At 40.6% G+C, this 24,856-nt stretch overlaps 1 protein-coding gene across 1 annotated transcript in view; it reads right to left on the reverse strand.

The window, feature by feature from the left end:
* Window positions 1-1,460: 1,460 nt before the first annotated feature.
* LOC133136941 (vasoactive intestinal polypeptide receptor-like) overlaps window positions 1,461-24,856 on the reverse strand; it is a 50,744-nt gene continuing 27,348 nt past the window's right edge. The window contains exons 4-13 of the mRNA XM_061254830.1: window positions 23,822-23,928; window positions 22,546-22,643; window positions 18,602-18,734; window positions 10,773-10,926; window positions 10,544-10,604; window positions 8,408-8,480; window positions 5,628-5,719; window positions 5,379-5,508; window positions 3,082-3,123; window positions 1,461-2,213 (exon numbers count right to left, since the gene is read on the reverse strand). Coding sequence (XP_061110814.1) covers window positions 2,022-2,213; window positions 3,082-3,123; window positions 5,379-5,508; window positions 5,628-5,719; window positions 8,408-8,480; window positions 10,544-10,604; window positions 10,773-10,926; window positions 18,602-18,734; window positions 22,546-22,643; window positions 23,822-23,928 — 1,082 coding nt within the window. The 3' untranslated portion in view covers window positions 1,461-2,021. The remainder of the gene's footprint in view (window positions 2,214-3,081; window positions 3,124-5,378; window positions 5,509-5,627; window positions 5,720-8,407; window positions 8,481-10,543; window positions 10,605-10,772; window positions 10,927-18,601; window positions 18,735-22,545; window positions 22,644-23,821; window positions 23,929-24,856) is intronic.

Here is a 24,856-nt window from a genome sequence, read left to right on the forward strand (position 1 = left end):
GAACAGGTGTGCAGCATACGCCATTTCAATCACAACGTTTAATGAACCATGGAACATTCTATTAACCATTATGTTTTTTCAACCTGATGGTGTATGCTTTACCTTAATGTTAATATATTTATACTGTATAAATGTAAAATCCTAAATTTACAGAATAGAATTTAAATAGACTACACTCAATTTCTAAGAAAATGTATTTGCTTGCCACTTCCATGATGTCATTTTATGGACACACAGTAGAAAATTTCTAATTACATTTATTTAAAAATATTCTCAACACACATGTGGGTATGGCATTATGCGTATCCTTTGGATGTTCATATTTTACCATGTATTCTTAATAGCATTTTTATGATTTCCCATTACCACCTCTCTCAATTATAGAAGCAATAGCTCTATTGTAGCTTTCAGCCTATTTTACAAAACAATTCTTATGAGAATTCATCATAACTTTATGTCAGCTGGCTGATATATATTTATGTATGAACTGAATCCGACATTTCACCCATTAAGGGAACAGCAATATTGACGACTTTCTGAAAATGACAGAATTATATATAATATTAATACCTTTCCCATTTATGGTCCCCATTAATTCAAATTGTCCATTAAATACTACATTACAAGTGGCATTGGTGTCTGTAGTTACTGCTAATAACATATATAAAAAAAAATAAAAATAGGTTTAAGACAGTAGCTCAGTAGCTAAGTCTTTTGTCAATTATGTTGTGCATCCGACATGACAAAAGAAACTTCTGGAATGGGTGCCATTCTAACTGAGAAGCACAAAATAAGCTTGAAAGCACCTAATAGAGAACAGGAAAGGACAGACCTCACATTAAAAGACATAGTGCAGCAAAGGGCATCTGTGTTCAAAACTCGCAGTTTAATTGCACTGGCAAAGAAGCTAGGGTTTGGAATGTCATCCGGTTGCAGAGGTTTTCATAATCATAAAAACACTTCTGCTCCTCACACAAGTTTCATCTTTCATCTTCTTTCATTTTCATATTGCTGTATCCAAATACCCACTGTTTGGTATGCAGTCATATTCTCTCCCAAACATAGGAGTAGCAGAAAATATTTTCATCTCAAGAACACCTGACTTTGTCAATAGCATGGTCTTGAATTGTACTGTTTTGGTAGAATGCTCAATACCATTTTACCCCCCACACCTATGCAGAGACTGTTCTGACACACAATGATGTGATTATAAAGCAATTCACTTTGTGAATTCCATTTTCAGTCTTGACTCTTGACGATTATCATTGCTGTATTGGTGTTGCAGGTAATTTATTGTGTATGTTGCAAATGATATAATATGACCAGAATCAAACAGAAATGTAGGTGAAATGCACAACAGTAGCTGGATGACATAAAGTAAAAAGAGTATTTAGCCAATATCTCAATTGCTATTTTTCCTCCTTCCAATTGTAGTTAGTACAGAAATTGTTCATGCATTAAACGTTGGTGGTCTAATGGTCATTATGGGAAAGTAAAGCGAACATCATATGTTGAACTGCCACATGTTTATCAATATAAACCACTCACATGGCACTCCATCACAAAACAAAAAATTAAGACTGATGCAAATCGGTTATTGACAGAATATGACGGATCCACATCCATGTTGGCACGTTGCCAATGTACTCCAGATGTATCACAGTCCAGCAATGAGGTGAAACATTCATATGTCTTGGGGTGAAACCGTCGTGAAGAAATCTCGGAACCAGTAGGTTGCAGGTTCAAATCCCACATGGGGCACAGAAGTTGCATCACTGAACAAGACACTCAAGCTGAATCGCCTCAGGAAATGTCCAGCCCTGAAAATGGGTTACAAGAAGCAAGGTAGACGGGTGATAAGGACACCTGCTACGCAATGAAACAATGTAATGAAGCACGGTCGAGCTTCAAAAGAAAATACAACCAAGTAGCATCACTCATCCCTCTTAAAATGCTAATGCTATCACTTCCCAGAACTTTCCATCCACTCTGCAGACCCTGCGGAAGGAACAGAGGGAGTGTCAGAGTGTGGACAGGTCGTCCTGGCAGGTGGACGGCCGGCGTGTGGTGGGACTGCTTTTGGTCAGAACGGTGATCTGGGTGCTGAAGTTGTTGCAGTTGCTGCCAAGTGAGGGCTGCTGGTACTTCATATCGGTCCCCAGGAACCTCTCCAGATGCCACCTCCTCCACTTCCTCTTAATCTCTGCCTGCACCTGCAACAGCAGAAAGGGAGAGAGAGAGAGAGAGAGAGAGAGAGAGAGAGAGAGAGAGAGCAGTATGGGTATGTCATTCAGGCTAAATAAATAGGCCCTTTTCATTTAGCTTATGTAATTATTCGAATACTCAATGATATTAGAGGCCTATATTAATGTTTGCCACTGACAAACTGGAATAAGGCACCCTATTATCTTTCTCAGTATCTGTAGGAAAAAAAACCCATAATGAGTCTACCATGTTTTCAGTGAAGATTTTCACTTTATGTCATGTAGTTAAGAAGAAAGTGTCATTCATTTCTGCCGTGATTGTCACATTATTAGTGAATCGAGATAATTATGTATATTACAGTACATGTGATTTTGGACACACACATTGCCTTCCCATTATTTCAAAGGATTTGACAGCATTCAAGAAAACTGTTAAAGAAAGCAGGTATTAACAGGGCATATTAATTTCAGAAAAACTGTCATAAATGCCATCAAACAATATAAAATAGGGTTGTGGGGCATCTAAGTGTTACACAAAAGTGCAATTTATAAAATTACAGCTACTGTACGACTGGCTCAAATGACAGGAAGCAGCAGGTAATAATTAAATTAACACTATGAAGGCTATTAACTATAGTATGTGTGTGTTTGTGTGTGTGTATCAGTAATAGATTATTTTTCTCACTTAAATTTGGATTAAAAGCGACTAAAATGTAAAATGTAAAAAAAGTGCTATCAGACATGGTTACATTCGATTAGGTAATATGTTAGCATTGCGTTTCCTTATGTAATTATCATATATCTGTAGAAATCACAGTGCCCATTCTGTAAAATATGTAAAATAAACATTCCTGCTAAAACACATGTTGTACAATACCTCTCCATTTAGAAAACAGTACAGGACTGCAACTCCAAAACCCTGAAGGACAGCAAAGAAACATGACAATGAGGGACAAATGCCAAAGATAGCGCTTCTACTAGCATGTGTTCTCTACACAACTACTAAGAGTGCAGAGGCCAAATCAAAGCTATAAATGGCAAGATAATGAATTTGATAAATATTAATCAAATTTCTCAACAATAAATTTGTTGTTTCTGTCAGTGAGCTTAATTTCATTGATGATAATAATTGGGGTAGAATAGAAGAGGCATTTTGCTTATTCCAGTCTTAGCTGTCAAAGTCTTAGCTGTGACATCTATGCATGTGTAGACATCACATTTCTTTAGAGATGTGCTGTAGTGGAGTGAACAGATAATCTGCCATTAATCCTTTTGATTATTCTGATTTGTTGTCTGATCTATCATGAGGAAAGAGATGGAACCCGATCTCAAACTCCCATCCCATCAGAAACTCCTTGAAGTCATGAGCTACACACTTGGTTAGTATATAATATCTGTGTTTTATCATCTCCTTTTGAGATTTGTGAGAGCCTTCTTCTGAATGTGCCCTAGAGTACTTAACCATGACGTATGACCATTTCAGCCCAGAACTGGTATAGTGAGCACATATTTATTTAGGGTTTGAAGAAAGTGACATATCCTGTGGGTGTGTCCTAATATAATGCCCATATCATCTTCAAACAGGCAAGATTTACATACACCCGCATATGTTTACAGTGCATCAGCACATATTTGTCCTCCTCAAAGTTGTCACTAAATATTGAAATTTCAACTGAATCCATTATAAATGTTTAACTTGGGAAAATGTTGGGATTTATATGATTCTGGTGACTTAAGTCTGCAACACTCTACAAAGCAAGCTAGTACCAGCACTATAATCTTTACTGCAGACATTCAATGATTCAGTGTTAAACCTGCATTGGCTCAACATCAGTCCCATGTAAGAGCTAACTTCATTCATGCACTGTAAGCGGTCAAACATTTAAGAAACCAACCACAAATACCATTGACTTATAAAGTTATGTTCAAATACACTGGTAAAGCAAGGTAGGATTATAATGTTCTCACATCATTTTTTTAACAATCTGCTGGGGGGAATTTTTCTCAAGGGAAAGGGCTTGAATTCCCAGATTTTAAGCCAAAATCTATCTATCTAGGTCAGTGTCAAGCTGACTGGATGCTTTTTACTGCTGTTTCCCAAACAACATGGTGTACTGAAATAGCATTAGCATTTAAACATCAGAGGGGTGATTAATAACCACAAAAACTGCATCTGGTAAATAGCCAAGGCATGTGAAATAAGAACATCCACAATATTCTTTAGTACCCAGTTGATATTTTGGAAGTGCTGGATTTCAAAATTTAATTTCAAATGTAACATTTTATGCAAATAAAGCTAAGATTGAGAGTAAAATAAGAATAGGAAGAGCTTCACAAGATTACTAATCCAGAATAGCACTGATTAAATTCTGGAACTCTGAGAGCACAGCTGATATAGCTGGATGAAATGAAATGTTGCATAGAATCCACTGACAGTTCGCCAGTTGATCCCATTCTTGCTTCATCTATTTGGCAGTCACTGTCCAATTTCTGAACAGGTCAGCCAGGTAGCCTAAGGTCTACCTCAGGGAACTTTTTTTTGCAGAAGCACAATTACGTTCTCAAAGATACACTTTCCTACAGTTTTAAAATGTGCACGCTCTTGTGTTTACATACAAAAAACATATATGCCCCATTCTCAACCCTGCCTCTCAGTTGCAGATGCAGGTGTGTGAGTTCTCAGTTGCAGATGTGCCGTGATAGCAATGAGCTAAGAAGCCTTAACAGTAAATGTAAGGCTAAGCTTCCCTTTAGCACAGCCAGTGGACATTTGATTTCAAAACTCTAGCAAAGTGTACCTGTGAGAACGTAATCGTGGTTCTGCTCAGAGGTACGAATTCCCATGAGACTAGCTAGCAAACAAAACACACAAACACACACACAGATCATGCCGTCTTAACACTTGCTTCCGCAATCCATCATTGTAATTGTAAATGGATAGGAAGCTACTCACTGATGACTGCAAATGTGGAAAAAAAAAATTCATGTGTCACTGGGAAATGTCAGTCCTAATATCATACTGGTGTTGCTGCCACCAGATCAAGTACCCTGTTGACATTTGTAGAATATTAAACAGATGATCGCTGGTAATTCTCACAGAAGCATGATGTTTGGGAATGCAAGAGCTTATCTGCATGTGAATGCATATGAAGCCACACAGATGAAGATACACACCTGAAACGAGCCGAGAATGAGGTCAAACACCAGCCGCATCTCACTATTCATGTGATCAGGGATGAAGGCAAATATGATGTAGTTGATTCCAAAGAGCGGAATTAGTAATAGGGTGGATTTTGCCAGCCTCCTGAAAATAAGAAAATATGTAAAAAAAAATAGATAAACGCAATACACTGTCCTGTAATAACTGATACCTAGAACATATTTGATATTACAAATATAAATGCATACAAATTGCACACTCACGAATACTGGTTGGATTCATTCCGTCCTATGTCTGGACAGTTTATCTTCTGGCGAAGTATTCGGATGATGCAGATGAAGAGGATGAAGTTCATCTGACAAAAGAGAACACCGAGACACGTTAGTGGAGGTGCTCGTCACTTCTTTCAGCTAATTTTCCTCTTTATTGGTTAAAAAAGCTCGGGGATCAGGGATACAGGGATCAATGTTTCCCTGTATTTACATCTTTTCTCATATTCTGTCAGAAGCACAAGCATATGTGGCCAGGAATGCGTTACCACCCTAACCCCCTTTTGGCTACAACTATCACCGTATGGTCCAGATCTGATCTAGATCAAGCCAAGCAGCACCACATTCAACAGAAGTGTGGGAAGTGCCCATTAGGAAACTACAGACTATGTAAACTCGGTGGCAGAACACACTGCACATCACAGAGCGGAAATGTGTGCCCTCACCCTGCACAGCGTGAGACCTCTGCCCCACAGAGAGAAGATCAAGCCCTGATAGAGCGACCTGTATCTAATGAGGACAGGGATGGACTCCATGGGCGCAGTCCCACTGGATCACAGGAAAAGAGGGGAACTGCACGGTATTGATTTATCCCTGTGTGTCAGGAGGGGGGGCTGGGTTAGTGGGTTAGTTGGGATTCATAGGCATGCACTCCATCACGAGTTATAGGAAGCGGAATAAATAGAACATTATGGAGGACCCCTTCTGTCTGGCTCAGGCACTCAGAACGGGGCAGTAGTATCAGGCACTCAGAACCAATAGCGAGACCACAACGAAAGTTCTTTAGAAAATAAGGTCTTTCTCAGGGTAGGTTGGTACACTGAGGGTCAATAGCCAGCAAACAGTTATAGCAGGGATAAGGCAGTTCGTAAGCGATAGTCCAGGCAAAGGGTCAGATCTCCAGCAAACAGATGTATTGTGGATAATCCTAAGAATAGTCGCGGTCACAGGCAATGGGTCGAAAAAAAACAGGCTAATCAAACAGAAACACAATCCGGAAAGAAAGTCGATAAACAGAAATGGGTCAAAAAACTACGGGTCAGAACAAGACAGAAGGAATAAGCTAAACTCAATGGTCGGGGACGAAACAGATCAAAACAGGTATCAATACGAAAACGCTGGAGAGTGTGGAATAAGCACATAACAATCTGGCAACTAACTGCACAAACAGAGGGATTTTTATACACAGGTAGCGAGAGGGAATGGGAATCAGGAAGTGAAACAGGTGAAAATATTGAATGAAGTGACAGAGAGACTACGGTGTGCACGGAGGTAACAAAAACATGACAATGCTAACAACATAGGCAGAATACAGAACATGAAAAACACGAAACCTACCAAGTAGGGCTGATTCATAGGTGTACCCTTGAGCATGGTACTTAACCTTAACTGCTTCAGGAAACATATTTGACTGTACACATGGATTGTAAACAATGAATGTGAAAAGTATTTTTTATTAAGATTTATTACTCAACATGTATAATTGACAAACTGAAATTTAATAGGAGCCTCTCTGCTCAGAAGTCTAACTGCACAGGCGTTATGCTTGTCCATTCAGTGGTTGCATTAACAGTGGTTTAATTAACATTGACTCTAGTTCACACTCTTGTTGATTCAGTCACTTTCTACATTGATGTGCATGCTGTTTGTGGGAAACAGAATCTGCACTGAATGGGGTTTTTGGCACACATATTCCTATTTATTGCAAGGAAAGGCTTAAAACCTGGCAGTAAAGTGGCTGAGGTTTTTCCACTGCTTGTCATTCTGGTGGAGTTGTGCTAAATGGGGCAAGGTCAGTAAATGTACAGTACCTTGCTGAAAGGCATCACCTCCACAGTGTCTTTTATATGTAAGGAATAATTCACAACAAGGCAGGTATATAGAAATCTTATCACAGCTAAGGGGTGTTGTTCGGCCCGACACGTAGTGGAACAAAAAAAAAGAACAATTAATGAACAGTAGGTGCCCTGTCAGGTTTGGGTTAGAAAATAGAGAACCAAACGCGACAGATTAGGATTCAGAAAGCATATCTAAAAATAGACACGGCACAGAAGCAGAATTAAACCACACCAGGAGAAAAACAAAAACAAAAGGAAACGGGAGCAAAACTTCCCTGGCACAAGGCTAACACAAAAAAACCTCGAACGGAGGCGAATATCGCTAAAACAGCGAGAAACAAACAAAATAGCAAGCCTGTAACTACAGCTCAGTAGGCTAAGGAGCTGAACAGAGGATAAATAGGCTGCAGGCAAAAAGAAAGGAATAGAGGACGATAGGACAGAAAACCAGAAAATCTAATCCTATCACTAATAGAAATTAATAGAAAACTGTATAAAACCAAACAGAGATGCAGTAGCTAACTTCTTATACCTCTACTTATACCGGCTTCCTAATCATAAAGCAACAACAATCTAGAAGCGCCGGAAAGCGGAAGTATGCTCTAATTATAGCTGACGGAAACTGAACACAGGTGTCAGAGATAATGACCTGGAGAGATCCAAACACCGGGACGGAGGAAGAAAAAATGCGTAGAGCTTCAGGCGACGCCAAATGGAAAACAATCGTAGAAACAAATAGAGACAGCCACTAACCATGACAGTATCATTATAACCACAATTTACTTAACAATGAATATTCTGTCACATGACTTACGATTGAAAAGTAGTGCTGCCGATTCTACACATACTGAATTAGATTTTCAAACCTTGATTAATCCCTAAAGTATTCCGAAGGCAAATGATTGTGCCCTCGCCATTAGCGGCATATGAACTTACCAGTATGGAGGCTAGAACTGGGGTCTTGATGATCCACCAAAAGTGATCAGAACTTTCAATGATATCCCAGCATCTATAGTAGAACACATAACATTTCACATCATATTCTTCACATCTATTTCATATAATATTCATTCTTACTATAAAAATTACCATAGTATAATTTATTCATTCATTCATTCATTCATTCATTTTCCTAACCCGCTTATCCTGAACAGGGTTACATTACATTAATGGCATTTGGCAGACCCTCTTATCCAGAGCGACGTACAACAAAGTGCATACCCATAACCAGGGATAAGTGCGCTGAAAGACCCTAGAGGGAAGTACAATTTCAACTGCTACCTGTACAACAACGGTAAGGACCAGGGGCTATTTGAATTCTTTTCTTTTTTTTTTACAAACAAATAAACAAACAAACAACAAAGCAAAAGTGACCAAACTTAACTAGCCAAACACTGCTTACCTAGCCAAACTAAAAATACTGATACACAAAAAAGTAAATCACAGAAAGACAACAATTAAGGTTCACAGGGAGGTAGGGAGGGACGGGGAGAGGTGCTGCTTGAAGAGGTGTGTCTTCAGTGTGCGCTTGAAGGTGGGAAGAGATTCTACAGTTCTAACCTCAACGGGGAGTCCATTCCACCACCGTGGAGCCAGCACAGACAGTAGTCGTGAGAGTGAGGTGGAAGTTCAGAGAGGGGGAGGTGCCAAGCAGCCTGTGGAGGCTGAACAAAGTGGTCTGGCAGGGGTGTAGGGTCTGATGATTTTTTGTAGGTAAGCTGGGGAAGACCCCTTAACTGCTCGGAAGGCTAGCACCAATGCTTTGAATTTGATGCGAGCCATGACAGACAGCCAGTGGAGGGAAGTAAGCAGGGGCGTGTGAGTGACGTGTGAGTATTTGGGAAGGTTGAAGACCAGACGAGCTGCTGCATTCTGGATAAGTTGGAGGGGTCTGATGGCGGACGCTGGGAGGCCAGCCAAGAGGGAATTGAGTAGTCCAGGTGGGACAGAACCATCGCTTGGACCAGGAGCTGGGTTGAGTAGGGGGTGAGAAAGGGGCGGATTCTCCGTATGTTGTATAGGAAGAACCTGCATGACCGGGTCACCGCCGCAATGTTCTCGGAGAGGGACAGTCTGCTGTCCATCACCACACCGAGGTTCCTTGCACTGGGTGATGGCGTAAGTGTGGTATCCCCGAGGGAAATGGAGAGATCCAGATGGGGAGATGTATTAGCAGGGATGAACATCATTTCAGTCTTGCCTGGGTTGAGCTTTAGATGGTGGTTGTCCATCCAGCTCTGGGTTGCAGGGGGGCTGGAGCCTATCCCAGCATACATTGGGCGAAAGGCAGGAATATACCCTGGACAGGTCGCCAGTCCATCGCAGGGCACACACACCATTCACTCACACACTCACACATTCATACTTATGGGCAATTTAGACTCTTCAATCAGCCTGACCTGCATGTCTTTGGACTCTGGGAGGAAACCGGAGTACCCGGAGGAAACCCACGCAGACACGGGGAGAACATGCAAGCTCCGCACAGAGAGGCCCCGGCCGACGGGGATTCAAACCCAGGACCTCCTTGCTGTGAGGCAGCAGTGCTACCCACTGCACCATCCGTGCCGCCAACCATAGTATAATGGATACATGCTTTTGAATCATGCTAATGGTCCAAATAAACAAAATGAATAAAATCGTATTTTAAAGATTGTATCCCTATAGTGTGGTTTTAATGCATAGTGAGCCAGGAGTGCCATTTAAAAAATTTCCAAGAATCTTTGGTGTCATTAAACAAAAACAAACTCACTCTGCCCCCTTGTGGTTGAGTCATCGACGTCTCAAATTATTGTTGCATTCATTTTTATATCATACAAACTGTAATAAAACAGCAAAACAGCAATGCCAGATTGTTAAAAAGAAAAGAGCAGTTTAGATGCTTAGCAGCCTCTTATTTGCAATTCAGTGCAATAAAACGCCAGTTTACTCCACTTACTATCCTGTAAGTTTTCACTCCAACCCTAACAAAGCACACTTCATTCAACAGCTAGATAACCTGTTGAGCTACTGATTAGTAGGATAGGACGGAATATCTCCAGGAATAGGGTTGGTGACCACTGCTCAATAACTTACGCAACATCATTGAAGTAGGCCTTTGTGATGCTCCAGGCTGTGATAAAAACCGCTGGGCCTCCTGTCAGCACAACAGACAACAAGACACTATTTAAAAATCAATCTCAACTGCCAGGGGACATCCAACAATTACCTATCAGTGCATGCTCAACAATGATGTGCCCCAATGACAAAAATCATTTACATAAAGCACAGTTTCAAAAGAAAGCAGAAACTTACAGATACTCACCCCAGCCAATCAGAATGTAACACCAGAAATATTTCCTCTCGGAGAAGAAGGAAACAGCCAATAGGGCATGGAGATACAAGCCCTCCACTAAGAGCCAGAAGTAACTAGCCATGACGCCATATTGAAAGAACACCACCACAACTTTACACCCAACCTAAAAGAGAGATGGAAAACACACAAAACAGTGTGAGTGTCTGCTGATAATATGGGCTGACCCAATATGTAAAACCAGAACATTCCAGGCAAAAACGAGCCAGAGCCGGTTCTAACATTTCCCTTGTGGAAAACTGGTGATGCTTGATTCCATCCAGATCCTCAGGCAAAAGTATTTTGTAATTAATTTTGTTATCCACAATACATTTATTTCACCAATCATGTGTATGGGCTGCAATTAGACACCAGAAGAGCAGCAGCAGTGATATATTTCAGTATGCAAAACAGAGCCTGTATGGTACAGGTCATATTCCTGACCAATCCATGTGTTGCCCAAATTGCCGCCTTTGAAATATCTTGACATGGGATCCGAATAATCATTTTTCAGTCATCTTAACTGAAACAATTCATTAAAATGAAATATAATCCTGCATGATGTTGCCATGAAATTCAATTACCATGCTTTTTGTTGCGACAGGATTAAAATATGGCACAACCATCAGGGAATAAGCATGCAGTTTAATTCCCAAGAGAATGTACTGGCAGTGCCATGCACGGTATATAAGATGAAGGTGGAGTGAAACGTTTTGATTGTATAATATATTGACAGACACACCTGCATAGTTTTTCATGGATAATACACATACACACATGGTGAATCTAAACCTTCCCAGCAAAGTCAATGCCATGGTAAAAATACATACTTTTCGACAAACTAATTTGTACCAACCTAAAAAGATTTAAAATGTTTATTATACTCTATGAACAAGTGTCGTTAAAATTTTTTAAAATCTATTATTACAAGTAGTTATTTTCAATCAGATTGTTTGTGTTTTAGTGTTTCACTATTTAAAATAAACCTTCCAGGGACTGTCTTTGTCTCAGCATCTCAGATGTAGAATCAGCTGAGAATGCATTTTGGATAGGTCAGGATATGGACCAGGGAAACCTGATTCAGCACTCCAAATAGGAGATGCTTTGAAAATAGAGGTCCTGACAGACCTCTTGCAATTCATCTCAGTGGAAGAGCTCTGATAAGCAAGTCAATAAATGCACAGCAACAGTGTTTATGACAATGTATTATGAATCCTTCAAAACTTACATTTACAAATCACAGGCTGAATAAAACACAAATAGCCAAAATGATAATAAAAATATAAACATTGGTTCTTAGGAGGAAAAAAAACAGAATGATGAAGATACATGTATCCATTTTCCACATCAGCACATTTATATGGATTGATATCTTCATCATATCAATGACTAGTTTACATTAACAACAACAGCCTCATTGATTTATTCCTTTTTGGATGAACAGGACAGGAATAACTCAACTTACTGCACCAGAACTGTTCTGTGCTATAAGGGAATTGATGGATACAAGATATGCAGTTTATAGAATTATAGATTTAGCTATTTTATCTACTATCCACACAAATATGATATTCATTTGATAACTCATGGAAAATAACAAATATTTTATTATTCTATAAAACTACATACAGTATATCTATATTTCCGTAGAGGGACAAGCCATTTGGTTAATAACATTAAATTAGAGCCTGTCTAGAGTGAAATATCATTATTTTTCTGATGCGTGAACCCATACTCGGAGGCAGATTTCATTAATTTTCCTCCGGAGTGTATTCATGCACAAACAAAGCCTTGGCAGATGAGGTTTGACTCTCACCTTGAGGCTGATTGTCGAGAATGACATGTTCATTCTGCATTCCTTCCAAAGCTGCTCAGTGTTTGACACAAGGCTTCTCTGATGAAGCCCTCATTCTGATCACGGTTCACTTCTCAATTGATACTGCGTGAAGGATTTTATAAAAAGTTTGTTTTCAATTCCGGTCTATTGAGATGGTTAAGGTTACGTTATTGCAAGAGTGCGCGAAGGCCATTGCAGAGGCATAGAGATCACTGCCGCCCGCCCCCCCCCCCCCCCCCCCCATTTTCAATTCTCTGTTGAAGAGAACTAAAGGCAAACCACATGGTAATGAGACTACTGTAAGTGCCACCGGCTGTTCCACTCGAATGGCACGACAGCACTCTATGACAGAGGAGCCAAATCGCCCGCTGACGGAACTCCAGAGCGAAGACAGCGGGAGAGCAAATGCGGAAACACGCTTTCTGAAACACAATCAAAACCGAGGACATGGTGGCCCGGAGAGATGAAGGAGCCAAAATGGCGCCCCCAAGGCAACCCTCACTGCGCGTTGTCTGTTTCTCAAATTAATTAAGTGAACTAAGGATGTTAGAAGTTTTGGGCTCTGACACTGACAAAAATAAATAGATAACTAAATAAAATAACATTAATAAATAAATAAGGTAGAGTTGATATGTGAAATTGAGTAAAACACTGTAAACATCCCACTCAGGGCTTACTCCTGCCAGAGGGTTGCAGACCCACTAAGTGGGTGCCTGTCCGATTTCTGTGATTTAAACCCGGCCCCTGCTTTGCCCATGCCATTAAACCATGGCTTTTAAAGGTCTGCCTTCAACAAGAAGAATGGCAAACATGCTTTTAAGATTTTAACCTCAATGGACTGTTCCAGAAACCCTTTTGAAACTAGTGTTTCTGCACAACTTTCAGGTTGTGATGGACAATATGTTAATGCCAACTATGCTTATAAAAATATGAAAAAACATCTACAAATAAAATACTGTAGGCTATGAATTGAAGGATTACAAAGGCATTTGCTACTGGCTATTCTTCTTTCTTCTCCACATTTGATGTGTTAAGTCATCAAATTTAAACTTTAACCACTTTCTATCTTATCTTATCTTATCTTACCGTCCACCACAATGCCGCTGTATTATGTATGGATGATAACATGGCATCTGTTCACATTAAAAACCACAAAATGTCAGAAACAGCAGCATAGCCGCCTCACCTACTCAACTGTATAATGAATTTTGAATCCAAACACTCCGCACGCGCAGTAAAACAGATGTAATGAAATCATGCATTTTAGATCATTTGTGCGGGTGCATTACGGGAATGGATTCGCCTCTGTTCCCCGTGAGGGGAACAAATCAAGCGGAAATTGCCGGAATGGTGTTATCCGCAGAGCTTAATGTGAGAGAATCGGTCCGCTCTGCCCTGAAAGCCTCCAGGAAAAAAGGAAAAACAAAAACCTCCTATCCCTGTCAGCAAAGCGTGTTGTGCGAGGCTGATAAAAACCTCTCAGGGTGAGAGACTAGTCTGGAGGGCAGGCCACGCTGATACAACATCCCCATCAGGCGAACAAGTAAAGCACTCCCTGGTACTTCATTTTACATCCCATACGTAATAATCTATCACTGCGGTGGCTAATGTACTGCATTGTTTGCGGGGGATATGTTAGGTGAGGCATGTACCCTGAGGAGCTCTTGTTCCTCTCACCCTGAATACTGGAAGTGTAGTCAGGGTATCGAAACTGGAGTTCCACTGGAACCCTCACTGAAGCCCACTGCTCTATTTTAAACAGCATATTATTATACAATAAATATTTCATACATGTGATTAAAACTTTGTCAATCTTTTTTTTTAATTGGGTTTGATAATGCGGTACATTCATAATTAAATTCTGTTGAGGGCCTTAGAATGAACAAAAAAGGGATCGTACTAGTTATAACATATTATAAATGTGACAAAGGCCAAATCACAATTATATTTAATATTTGCTTCCAATTGAATTTGGACTTTAAGAAAATTGATTTGTACCTAATTAAAGTGTAAGCTGTTAAATTTCAACCAAGCTTCTTCCGCCCCTCTTCCACCAGACTTATTTTGCTGAATTTTGAAGACATATACATAATCTTATTTTCAACTTGATGTAAAATCCTAAAACCTTTGATGCATAAAAAATGAATGTCAGCACAAAAAAAGATATGAGTGTTCTAATTAGTCTACTAACTTTATACACCGAAAAGGCACAACTTTCTCCTCTGAAATTTTTCTCAAGCTCTGTCAAGTTGGTTACACGATCACAGACATCTTGTTGCAGATTTTCAAAAGCAAAAGCAAGAGGACATTGCCTAGACAACTCAAGGAGTTTCACTTTCTACCCAACAGATTTTTAGCTGATCGAAGCAAGTTTTCCTTTACCATTCCGTCCATTCATTACCTCCCCATGTTCTGGGAATTTCCCCAAAGGAGGAACATCCCCATTACATTATACATGCTCGACAGTAGGGTTGGTGTTTGGTTGGGAGATTGTGATTGTGCCAGTAATGCATTGCATTTATACATATATCATCCAACCATGATTTTGCCACATTTGCAGTATAACTTAAATGCTTTGTTGCACAATTCATGCAGAATTTGAGCTATTTTTAGTGCTTTTACTATGGTTGTTGAACCCTCCAACAAAAAAAAAGCGTGCAGCACTCGAGATCATGCATGTTTTGTGCAATCTGAATCTATTACAGACATTTTTCGCCGGTTTTGGGGTTTTGACTTTGGGGGGGGGGGGGAGTGCGGTGGATGTTTAAGTGGCAAATGGACAAACAGTCTGCGGGTTTGTGACATTTGCACTTTGATGATGGTCTGGACTGCAGCTGCTAGCCCTCTGGCAGGGCTTGCGGTCCCAGGCACGCCTCGGGCAGGGCTTGCAGTCCCAGGCACGCCTCGGGCAGGGCTTGCAGTCCCAGGGACGCCTCTGGCAGGGCTTGCAGTCCAGTGCTGGCCTGCCGGGCCTCTGCACTCTCCCCGGGCGTAAACACGCTGTCTAAGACTCCCCATCTGCCAATGGCGGCCGTGCTAGATGTACCGTCCGGAGACTTCCACGAGCTTACCGTGTTTACAGTCCGCTGAGAACCACGCCAGAGCGCACATACTCAGGCCGTACTCCAAGCGTAAGCATTGCACAATGTTTTCGTGTTGTAGTTACGGTCATTACGGTAAACAGAGAATTAAACAACTGTTGCATTTATTTTGATTAATTGTTAAGTTTTACAGAATTCATCGAAATGATAATCAGTAATTTTGATAAAGTGAAGTAAGAAGTGCATTTAGAGACTCATTGCATGCATTCAGGGATTCCAGCGTGTCCTGCAAAAATGGCGCAATCTTCCTGGCATTGTCTGATTCCACAATCTAACAGCCAAAGGAGGAATTTTCATTTATAAGAGACAGACTCATATTCTTGTCAACTTTTTAAAATGGCCTAACAGGAGGAAATAATTTAAATACTGACTTCATGCCAACATATCAAATATATTTTTTGATTTCATGTTACAAAAATGTGAGAAGGGTCCACATTTTGACGCTGTACAGCATGTGTCCCAACATGATGGTTGCATGATTAGTCATCGCTCTTTCTTACTTTTCTCTTTCTTTCCAAATGAAGAACCAAAAAATAAAATTTTTGCAAAAGGAGTTTTTGTCCAACAAACCACACACGTACACTGGCTAACCAGCACATACAACACTGGCTGTGTCTTTGGATCGGCATGTGAGGCTCTAGGAGTGAAGTAGCCTGTGTTCAAGGAATCAAGGAATCCTGATGCCACCTGAGCGGGCATCAGAAGATGACAGCCAATTCTGTGATTCTGATGGAGGCAGACATCCAACTCCACCGCTAATTCAGCAGGCCAATGAGCAATGCAAGACGTTCAGGACAGGATGAGAAATGCAAGGTGTTCAGGACAGGATGAGAATCACAAGGCGTTCAGGACAGGATGAGAAACGCAAGGTGTTCAGGACAGGATGAGAAACGCAAGGTGTTCAGGACAGGATGAGAAACGCAAGGCGTTCAGGACAGGATGAGAAACGCAAGGTGTTCAGGACAGGATGAGAATCACAAGGCGTTCAGGACAGGATGAGAATCACAAGGCGTTCAGGACAGGATGAGAATCACAAGGCGTTCAGGACAGGATGAGAATCACAAGGCGTTCAGGACAGGATGAGAATCACAAGGCGTTCAGGACAGGATGAGAATCACAAGGCGTTCAGGACAGGATGAGAATCACAAGGCGTTCAGGACAGGATGAGAAACACAAGGCGTTCAGGACAGGATGAGAAACGCAAGGCGTTCAGGACAGGATGAACCTGGGTAAGATGGCCTAGTGCAGGGCTAGCGCAGGTGCATTGGTTTTGATGATGAATGATGAGCAAGAGCTACTGTATGTCCTCAAAAGAGTGGAGGGCCTTGGAATTTCACACAAGCTGAAGTCCGTCAGCAGCACAAAGTCACGCTGGCGACAGACACAGAAACTCGGGGGAAGCCAAACTTTAGCCAAGCAGCTGTGTTGTGAATCAGACCACAGCCAGGCTGACGGTCCAGCCTGGGAGGCCAGCACACAGAGGGCTTCGGGGTCCAGCCGATAGCACAAGGGCGCGGAGCAACAGCGGGGAGACAACAGGCCTGAACTGGGCAGACATCTGTTTCTAGTCATAAAATCTAGTGGGATCAGACTGTCTTTAATCATATACTGTAACAGTTCTTTTATCATGAGTAGAATCTGTAAAAGTTGTACAGCGCTTAATATTTCCACTGCCAAGAAAAGCAGGCCTCAAAGAGCAGAAAGTAATGCTGCCAGAACAAAAAAATATGAAAAATCCATAAATCCATTCCATCTATAAAATCTGTATATGGCACTGCTTTAGTTGATGTGGGATTTGGGCCTTCAAAATGCCTCGATAAGCATGAGCAGTGCTCCAAGGACAGATCTAGGAGAGAATAAACCTAAGCGAAAACGTTTGGATGCCTCCAACTGGTAAGACAATTATCCTCACGCTGTTTGTTCAATGTCAACCTGACTGTACATTCAAGACATACAGCAAGGTAAACTTGCAGTCATTTGTCAGAGAAAAATAAATTGAGACATAAAAGTGATCTACCTCTTCTGTGACTACTAAGCATACCTCTCTACCAGGCAGTGGGAATGTTTGGCAAACAAGTACTCCTTTAGTGTCCAGCTGTATAAATTAATTAGCATCAGCCCATTTGAGCTTAAGAAGTCGGCAAATAAAGCTACACCCTTTAATGACTTTGCATAAAAAGAACACTTGAACATTTATCAGGGGAAAAAGTAAACCTGAAAACTAACTGACAAAAGCCAACAATGCTTCATGGAACAGATTACCTATGCTTGCAAGGCTTCTAAGTCCAGTGGATGGGAGTGCTGTACCTCTCTAGGTCAAAATGAATGGGCCATGTATTGATGCAGATTATTTCCGCATCCTGGAGCTACAGATGCATCCCCCCGCCCTTCTGAACTACATATTTTACATCCCTTAAAGTGGACTTTCTATTTTACCAGCTAGTTTAAAACCTCAACTGCCAACAACTCAACTTATAGCCCAGTGGAGGATGGGAATCCCCCATAGCTGGGTTCCTCCCGAGATGTCTTCTCATCAGAGAGTTTTTTCTCGCCACCATTTAAGAGTTTTTCTCCCCAGTCTGTGTGCTATCTAGGGGATTAGGGCTGGTATTTCCCCTTTTTTTTTCTTCCCTTCTGTTACTCTGTAAAACGTCTTCTGTGAAACGCGTGATACAAAATAAATGTAGTTTAATTGAATCAACCTGTTTCTGTGTCCCTGTATAATGTAACAGAATGATGCTCATCAAAAGAAGGGTGTTTGAGAAGCAGAAGGATCCAGCACTATTACTGCTTTATTAATGGGTTATTAATGCTTATAGGCTGCTATACTACCCTGCACTGCAGAGCAAAGAGCATCAGCTTACCAATTCCGTAAAGCAGTCGTCGGCCTCCTCGACATCGTACAGCACGACATCTTTGATGAAGACGGTGACGGCTTTCAGGATGAAGGACACAAAAAGGTGCATGTGGATGTAGTTCCTCGTGCAGTGCAGCTTCCTGTGGGTGAAAATCGGGATGTTTGCAGTCACATCTGACAGCCGGGAGCACCAACTGCATAGCCAACATGTGAAAGGGCTGTAAGCTTGCTGCAATGCAAACAAAACCTGATAATGGTTCAACACATACCCGAGTTCAATTAAACATTCATTTCGGCTCGCAATCAACAAAAGAGAAAAATGCTAACTGCACTAATATTTATTTGTAAGTCAAAGTCAAGTATAAATGTTTCCCGAGTCCAGGCCACAGTGTTTATACAGTTACACAGTTTCAAAATGAACAATTTTGCTTTTGCATTTTATTCGTGGAATGAATCATGAGAAAATTCCAAGTGTAAAAATAAATTTAAATATTGTTTATTCATTAAGATGTTCTGGCATTTAAAAAGACATGTACACAGCTCCCTTGGAAGCAATGCAATAATACTTGGCATCAGTTTAAACAGATGACTATGTGCTACATTTAGGCATTTTTTAAACACCAGCATTATGTTTGGGAGAACTCTTGAGAGTTACTGGTTAAAGTCCCCAGTCGTTGTGACCAGCTGTTCCCATTTTCAGAGTTCCCCAATGTGCCATACAGTAGAGCGAGGCTAAAATTGCCGGGGCACTTATGTAATGGACATGTTACTGTGCAATTCTGAGCGAACCAGCTGTCCCAGTGTCAAAAATCATTGAGGCAGAACATGCTTCCAATATCTCATCTCTATCTGCTCGAGTGGCCAGACTAGTTATGATGTCCAGGGGCTGTCATGTTGTCCTGGAACGCCACCCTGCTTTTCCAGTCTGGAGCAACAGGAGCGGAGCGAGCAGCATGTTTATTCCACAGAGCATTATCTCAGAGCATCAGCCGACTCTCTATATCGCTCGCTCGATTTAGGCCCACCAGCAAAGCACACACTCTGCCGGCTCCACGCGTCGATGTGCGTCAGCACGGTGCTGAACAGGTACAGCTAGCCCTCTCCAAAAAAGGCGCATGTATAATAAAAGTTGAGAACAAAAATGATAATGATCGTGAGAGTGGAGGCTTTTCTTTTTTCTTTTTTTCTTTTTTTTTAAGAGCTGACGGTTTAAAGATCATAGATTATAACAAAGATAAAATTTTTAAAAACTTGCATGTGAGCAACATTTTTAAAAAGTGTTTTTGAGTGATAAGAGCTGTTTAGGGCCACTCTTCTCCTCAAGTGTGGCTAAGACACATCCTGCTCACAGAGCAGCTCAGTTGTGACACACATTGAACGGTAAAAATTTGATTTGAATGTTTTTAAAGTTTTTTACCTTTTGTGTTATAGCACAAAGAATACACAATACATTGTGGGTGGCACAATTGCTCTGTGGTTAGGAGACTGGATTCAACCAGTAGAATGCGGTTCTTCAGATGAGATACTGAACTAGTGGCTGGAGGAGTTCATATTGTTGAATAACAGAAACATAAAAAATAACTACTTAATAAATGTATGTCAGCTTATTCTGGGGAAGGTGCAAAAGTGGAGCATTAAAAAGTAGTCATTCAAAAAGAGCATCTTCCTGACAGTCCATTTCCACAGTTGAACTGGTCTGATATTTGAAGGATAATATTCTTGCTCATCTCGGATGAAGCGAGGGGTCAAAACAGAGGATAATAACTTGGGAAAAGCTATAAGCGGATGTAATGCCTCACATTCATTATTATTATTATTTTTTAAATATTTTCATACACGTGCTTAAATGGAATTGTGTACAGGACTTAGACTATACTGCTGTGTTGTCTTTGATTCGCTTGTCCACATAGCTGAGTCCATTTATTTTTGCAGCTTAACAGTAAGCTGGGAGCTTTTACGTCATATTAATTGGGGGCTTTAACAGGGCATTGCTGCAAAAGAGCACCCATGCTCAGTCAACTCACCCCGTATCAGGTTATATATCAAGTAGAAGCATTCAAACAGGAAGCATGCCTTCCTGTTTGAATGTTGCCAACACAGGTCATGACTCACACCCGAGCTCTCGACAGTACTCTATGATTTCTGCTCCGTTACTTTCAATATGAGGTGGTTTGGGAGAGCTTTCTGGCCAGGATGCAAAGCCAGAGCCTAATATTTAGATGAGACCTTCTGAAATGAAACAGCTTATTTAGACTCCATTCGTCAACAGCCGTGTTTTGATGTTCAGCTCTAAGATGAAGATGCCAGTTTCCACCCCCTTTTAATTCTAACTGCATTTTGCATGAGAATGCACCCCTAACATTTAATCTATATACCTTGTGAAATGTGCACCAAACAAATTCAACTTAAGCTTGATTCTCTAACCACCCCACCCCAAAAAAAAATAAATAAAATAAAAATAATAAAATATATATATATATATATATATATATATATATTTATATATATATGTGTGTGTGTGTGTGTGTTACGGCGGGGAGGACAGAGGAACCAGAAGCAGACACAGGGGTGTGGAAAATGGCAGGTTTCCTAGCAGGTGAAGGGCAAACGAACAAGGCTCGGGAAACAAGGCTCGGGACTCAAAAACAGGACAAGACGAACTAGCCAGGTGCAACTGAAAAGGACAGGTATAAATACACAGGGGAATGAGACAAACTAGGCGGGGCATGGGAGTGAGGGCGGTCTAACAACTGAACATCAGGTGAGACACATGAAAGGGTAATAGCACAATAAGGAGGGGGAAACGAAAACGCGGACTGGATTCACAAAGACACACATGTAATACAAACGGCTCCGGACTAGAGAGTAGACAATTGCAGAGAATCAGGAGATGCAGAGATACGGAGAGACAGGTGCGAATACTTCGCTGAAACTAAGCAAGTAATCAGTGATAGAATAGGGAGGCGGAGTTACAGAACAGAATTGAAACTGGAGATGCGTTAGTAAGTTAGTTAAGTGATTTAAATTACAAATACCCAAAACTAGTGAATGTTAGTTTGTTAGTTTGACAAACATATTAGTGTGTTAGTATAATCAGTACTGTACAAATTCTATGTTAGTTGGGATTAGTATATTAGTGCTATGTACAAACATGAAATGAAGAGAAAGAAGGAAATGCAAGATTGGAAGGAAGGTTGAACCCCGGAACTACCGTAAACACCCAAATAGTGGGGTACGCAGATAGGGGAGTGACTGGGCTCATAAACATTCAGACTCAGACATCACAGGGGAAGACGAGTGCAAAGACTAATGAATATAAACAGAACACCAGAAAAATAATAACTTACAAGAATAACGATAATAAACAATATAAACAATATATATGTGTATATATATATATATATATATATATATATATATATATATATATATATATATATGAAAAGGAAGCAACTGCTTTGATCAATAGTAATATTATTTACATTATTATTGAAGTGGAGACGAAACATGGATATCATTTTAGTCAGGTGAACATGACAAGGGTAGTACATCGCTCATCTGTTCACACAAATGTTTTGAAGCATATGTCCCCTGTACGCCGGAATTTTTGGAAGCATATGTTACCTATATACCTGAATATTTTGAAGCATATGTCACCTGTACACCTGAATGTTTTGAAGCATATGTCACCTGTACACCTGAATGTTTTGAAGCATATGTCACCTGTACACCTGAATGTTTTGAAGCATATGGTGGGGGCAACATTGGCTCAGGCGGTAAGAGCAGGGGTCCAGCAGTCGGAGGGAATCCCTGAGCAAGACACCTAACCCTTAAATGCTCCTGACGATCTGGTTGGTGCCTTGCATATGTCATCTGTACACCAGAAGGTTTTGAAGCATACTGTATCACCTGTTCACTGGTTGCTTCAGTACTAGGTAAAGTGAGACTTACCTAAAAATACACAGAATAATGATGGCTGCAGTCAGGGAGATCAGAGAGACACTGTGGCCGATGGTGTAGCCAATCTTCACCGACCGCAAAAAATTCCCCTGAGAGAAAGAAACCGGCAAATGACTTACAGGAAGCAGATACACAGAAGACTTATCTCGCAAATGTGCATCTCCTGGAGACCAGAATGTGCAAGCACCAATCAGAAAACAGTACAAACCTCAAGCCAGCCATCTATGCAAGGTTTCTAGACTGCGATTATTGAGATAAACACTTATTTATTTCTAGCTTTTAGCACACAAAAATATACCAAGGTGTTTCTGTAACAAACAAACAAAAAGATTAAGTGCAAAATGAAATGAGGGAAATGCTAGATTTAATGAACCAAGAACCAGAAGCTTTTACATGATCCATTGGCACTCAGCACATGGAACGGAACAAATCTCCTGTGGTTCATTTCTACTTTTTCGAACTTGTTCAAGCTAACTTTTAAATGAAATGAATCTAAGATTAGTCAAATTAGTTTTCTTTTCCTTTGCTTCCACAGTGACCCATGTTGCCTTCTTAATAAATGTGGCACGCTGGATTTATATTTTGTTATCTCCAGTTTCAGCTGGCTTTAAAGTCAAGAATGCAAAATGTTGAAAATGTAGAACTCAGGAGTTTGAAAACTGCCATTCAACTTACACGGAGAACAAGAAACAAGTGACATCACAGCAATAAATAAAAGCAGCTTGTTATTACACCATGAGAGTGTAATAAGCCCTATTTTAAATAGTATATACATTTTCCAAAAGACTTCTGATTTAATCTATCCCCAAATCTTCACAGGACACCTTTATGAGAAAGTAATGTCACATATTTGAAAAATGACTGTACCACGTCTAAAGTTTTGCCATAACCTCTGGAGATTGTGCTGAAGATTTATCTCAGACCATTCAGCTCACGGACAGTCAGGGTCAGGGCCAGAGCACCAGCTTTACTTCCTGCTCTTTATTGGGAAATTCCTCTATTTACAGGTCTCTTCTGCCAGCACGGCTGAGGAGTCTCCCCCCTTTACTGATCCACAGAGGATTTACCAGGTTTTCAAACTTTATCACCAAAGCTGAATCAAAGCTAAACTCTGCAAGCGTCCACTTAACGACAACAGAGACTACTGCCTATGTACTATAACATACTATAATTGCCCTGGGGTTCCTTTTAGTTAACAAGAGTTAGGCAAGCATTGTATTTGTAAATGGACCGTTTACTACAGTATGGTGAAAGCCTGTGGCCTTACCGCATCATCGCTGGAGGTACTGTTGAGGTTGTAACCACAGTTGAGGGCGTAGCTGGTGGGATGCATCTCTGTCCAGCCATCACTGGTGCACATCTTAGAGAGATTCCCTGAGAAATAAATGTTCATGGTCTTAAAACAGGAAACCATTCAAAAAAACTTTTAAAATGTAAATTATCTCAGATTGTGTTGCTGGTGCATTAAACATTGTATTGAACCTTCACTCACTTCTGACATTTTCACAGAATTGTCCATGCTGCAGGTCTCAGGTTAAAGTATTTGGGAATGTGTAACATATTACATTAATGTGTCATTTAGCATAGTGACAAAACAAATACAAGTGAAAAGATTATGGATCAGAGTGCAGTAATTCCCCAGAGAGGGAACATATAAAAAGGATACAGTACCTAAAACATGGCATTACTACTGGCACTTATTATATAAGTGCATTAGACAAGCAACTGCATAGCATCTCAATATGGAGCCAGCAAAAAGGTCCCCTTTTATGAAGGGCACACCCCCAGCTCTTTATTCAGTGTGATATGCTGTAAAAAAAATGTGTTGCTTAAGGATGGATAAATTACTGAAGGCCAACGTGGATTAGTCATCTGCAGTGCTTACATTTTGTGTAAAGCTTTGTGGAGCAACATTTGAAAATTAACCCTGGGAAACATTTCTGGCTTCACATACCGAGCTCATACTACTCATATGCACTCATAGTAGCTCACAGTTGGATATCCCAACAATCTCAGCTTCTATGGGTTCAGCTGATTTTCATCATCAAGTCACTTTTAACATCTCACTGTGAGGTTAGATTGCTTATCCTGAAATAAGACTGACTAGACTTCAGTAAGTTGCAAGTTGCTTTGGACAGAAGCATTGACCACATTACTAAATTCTAAACTGTAACGCACAATAAGAGGGTGGGAGGATTCAGCTGGAGTTCAACAGAACAAATACGGGAGTGAAAAAATGAGTCAACCCAACATGTTTTGGGGTTCATGGTACTTGAAACGCTGTCATGTTTCGTGGACATAT

This window comes from Conger conger, chromosome 9 (assembly GCF_963514075.1).
Source record: "Conger conger chromosome 9, fConCon1.1, whole genome shotgun sequence".
Classification (NCBI taxonomy): domain Eukaryota; kingdom Metazoa; phylum Chordata; class Actinopteri; order Anguilliformes; family Congridae; genus Conger; species Conger conger.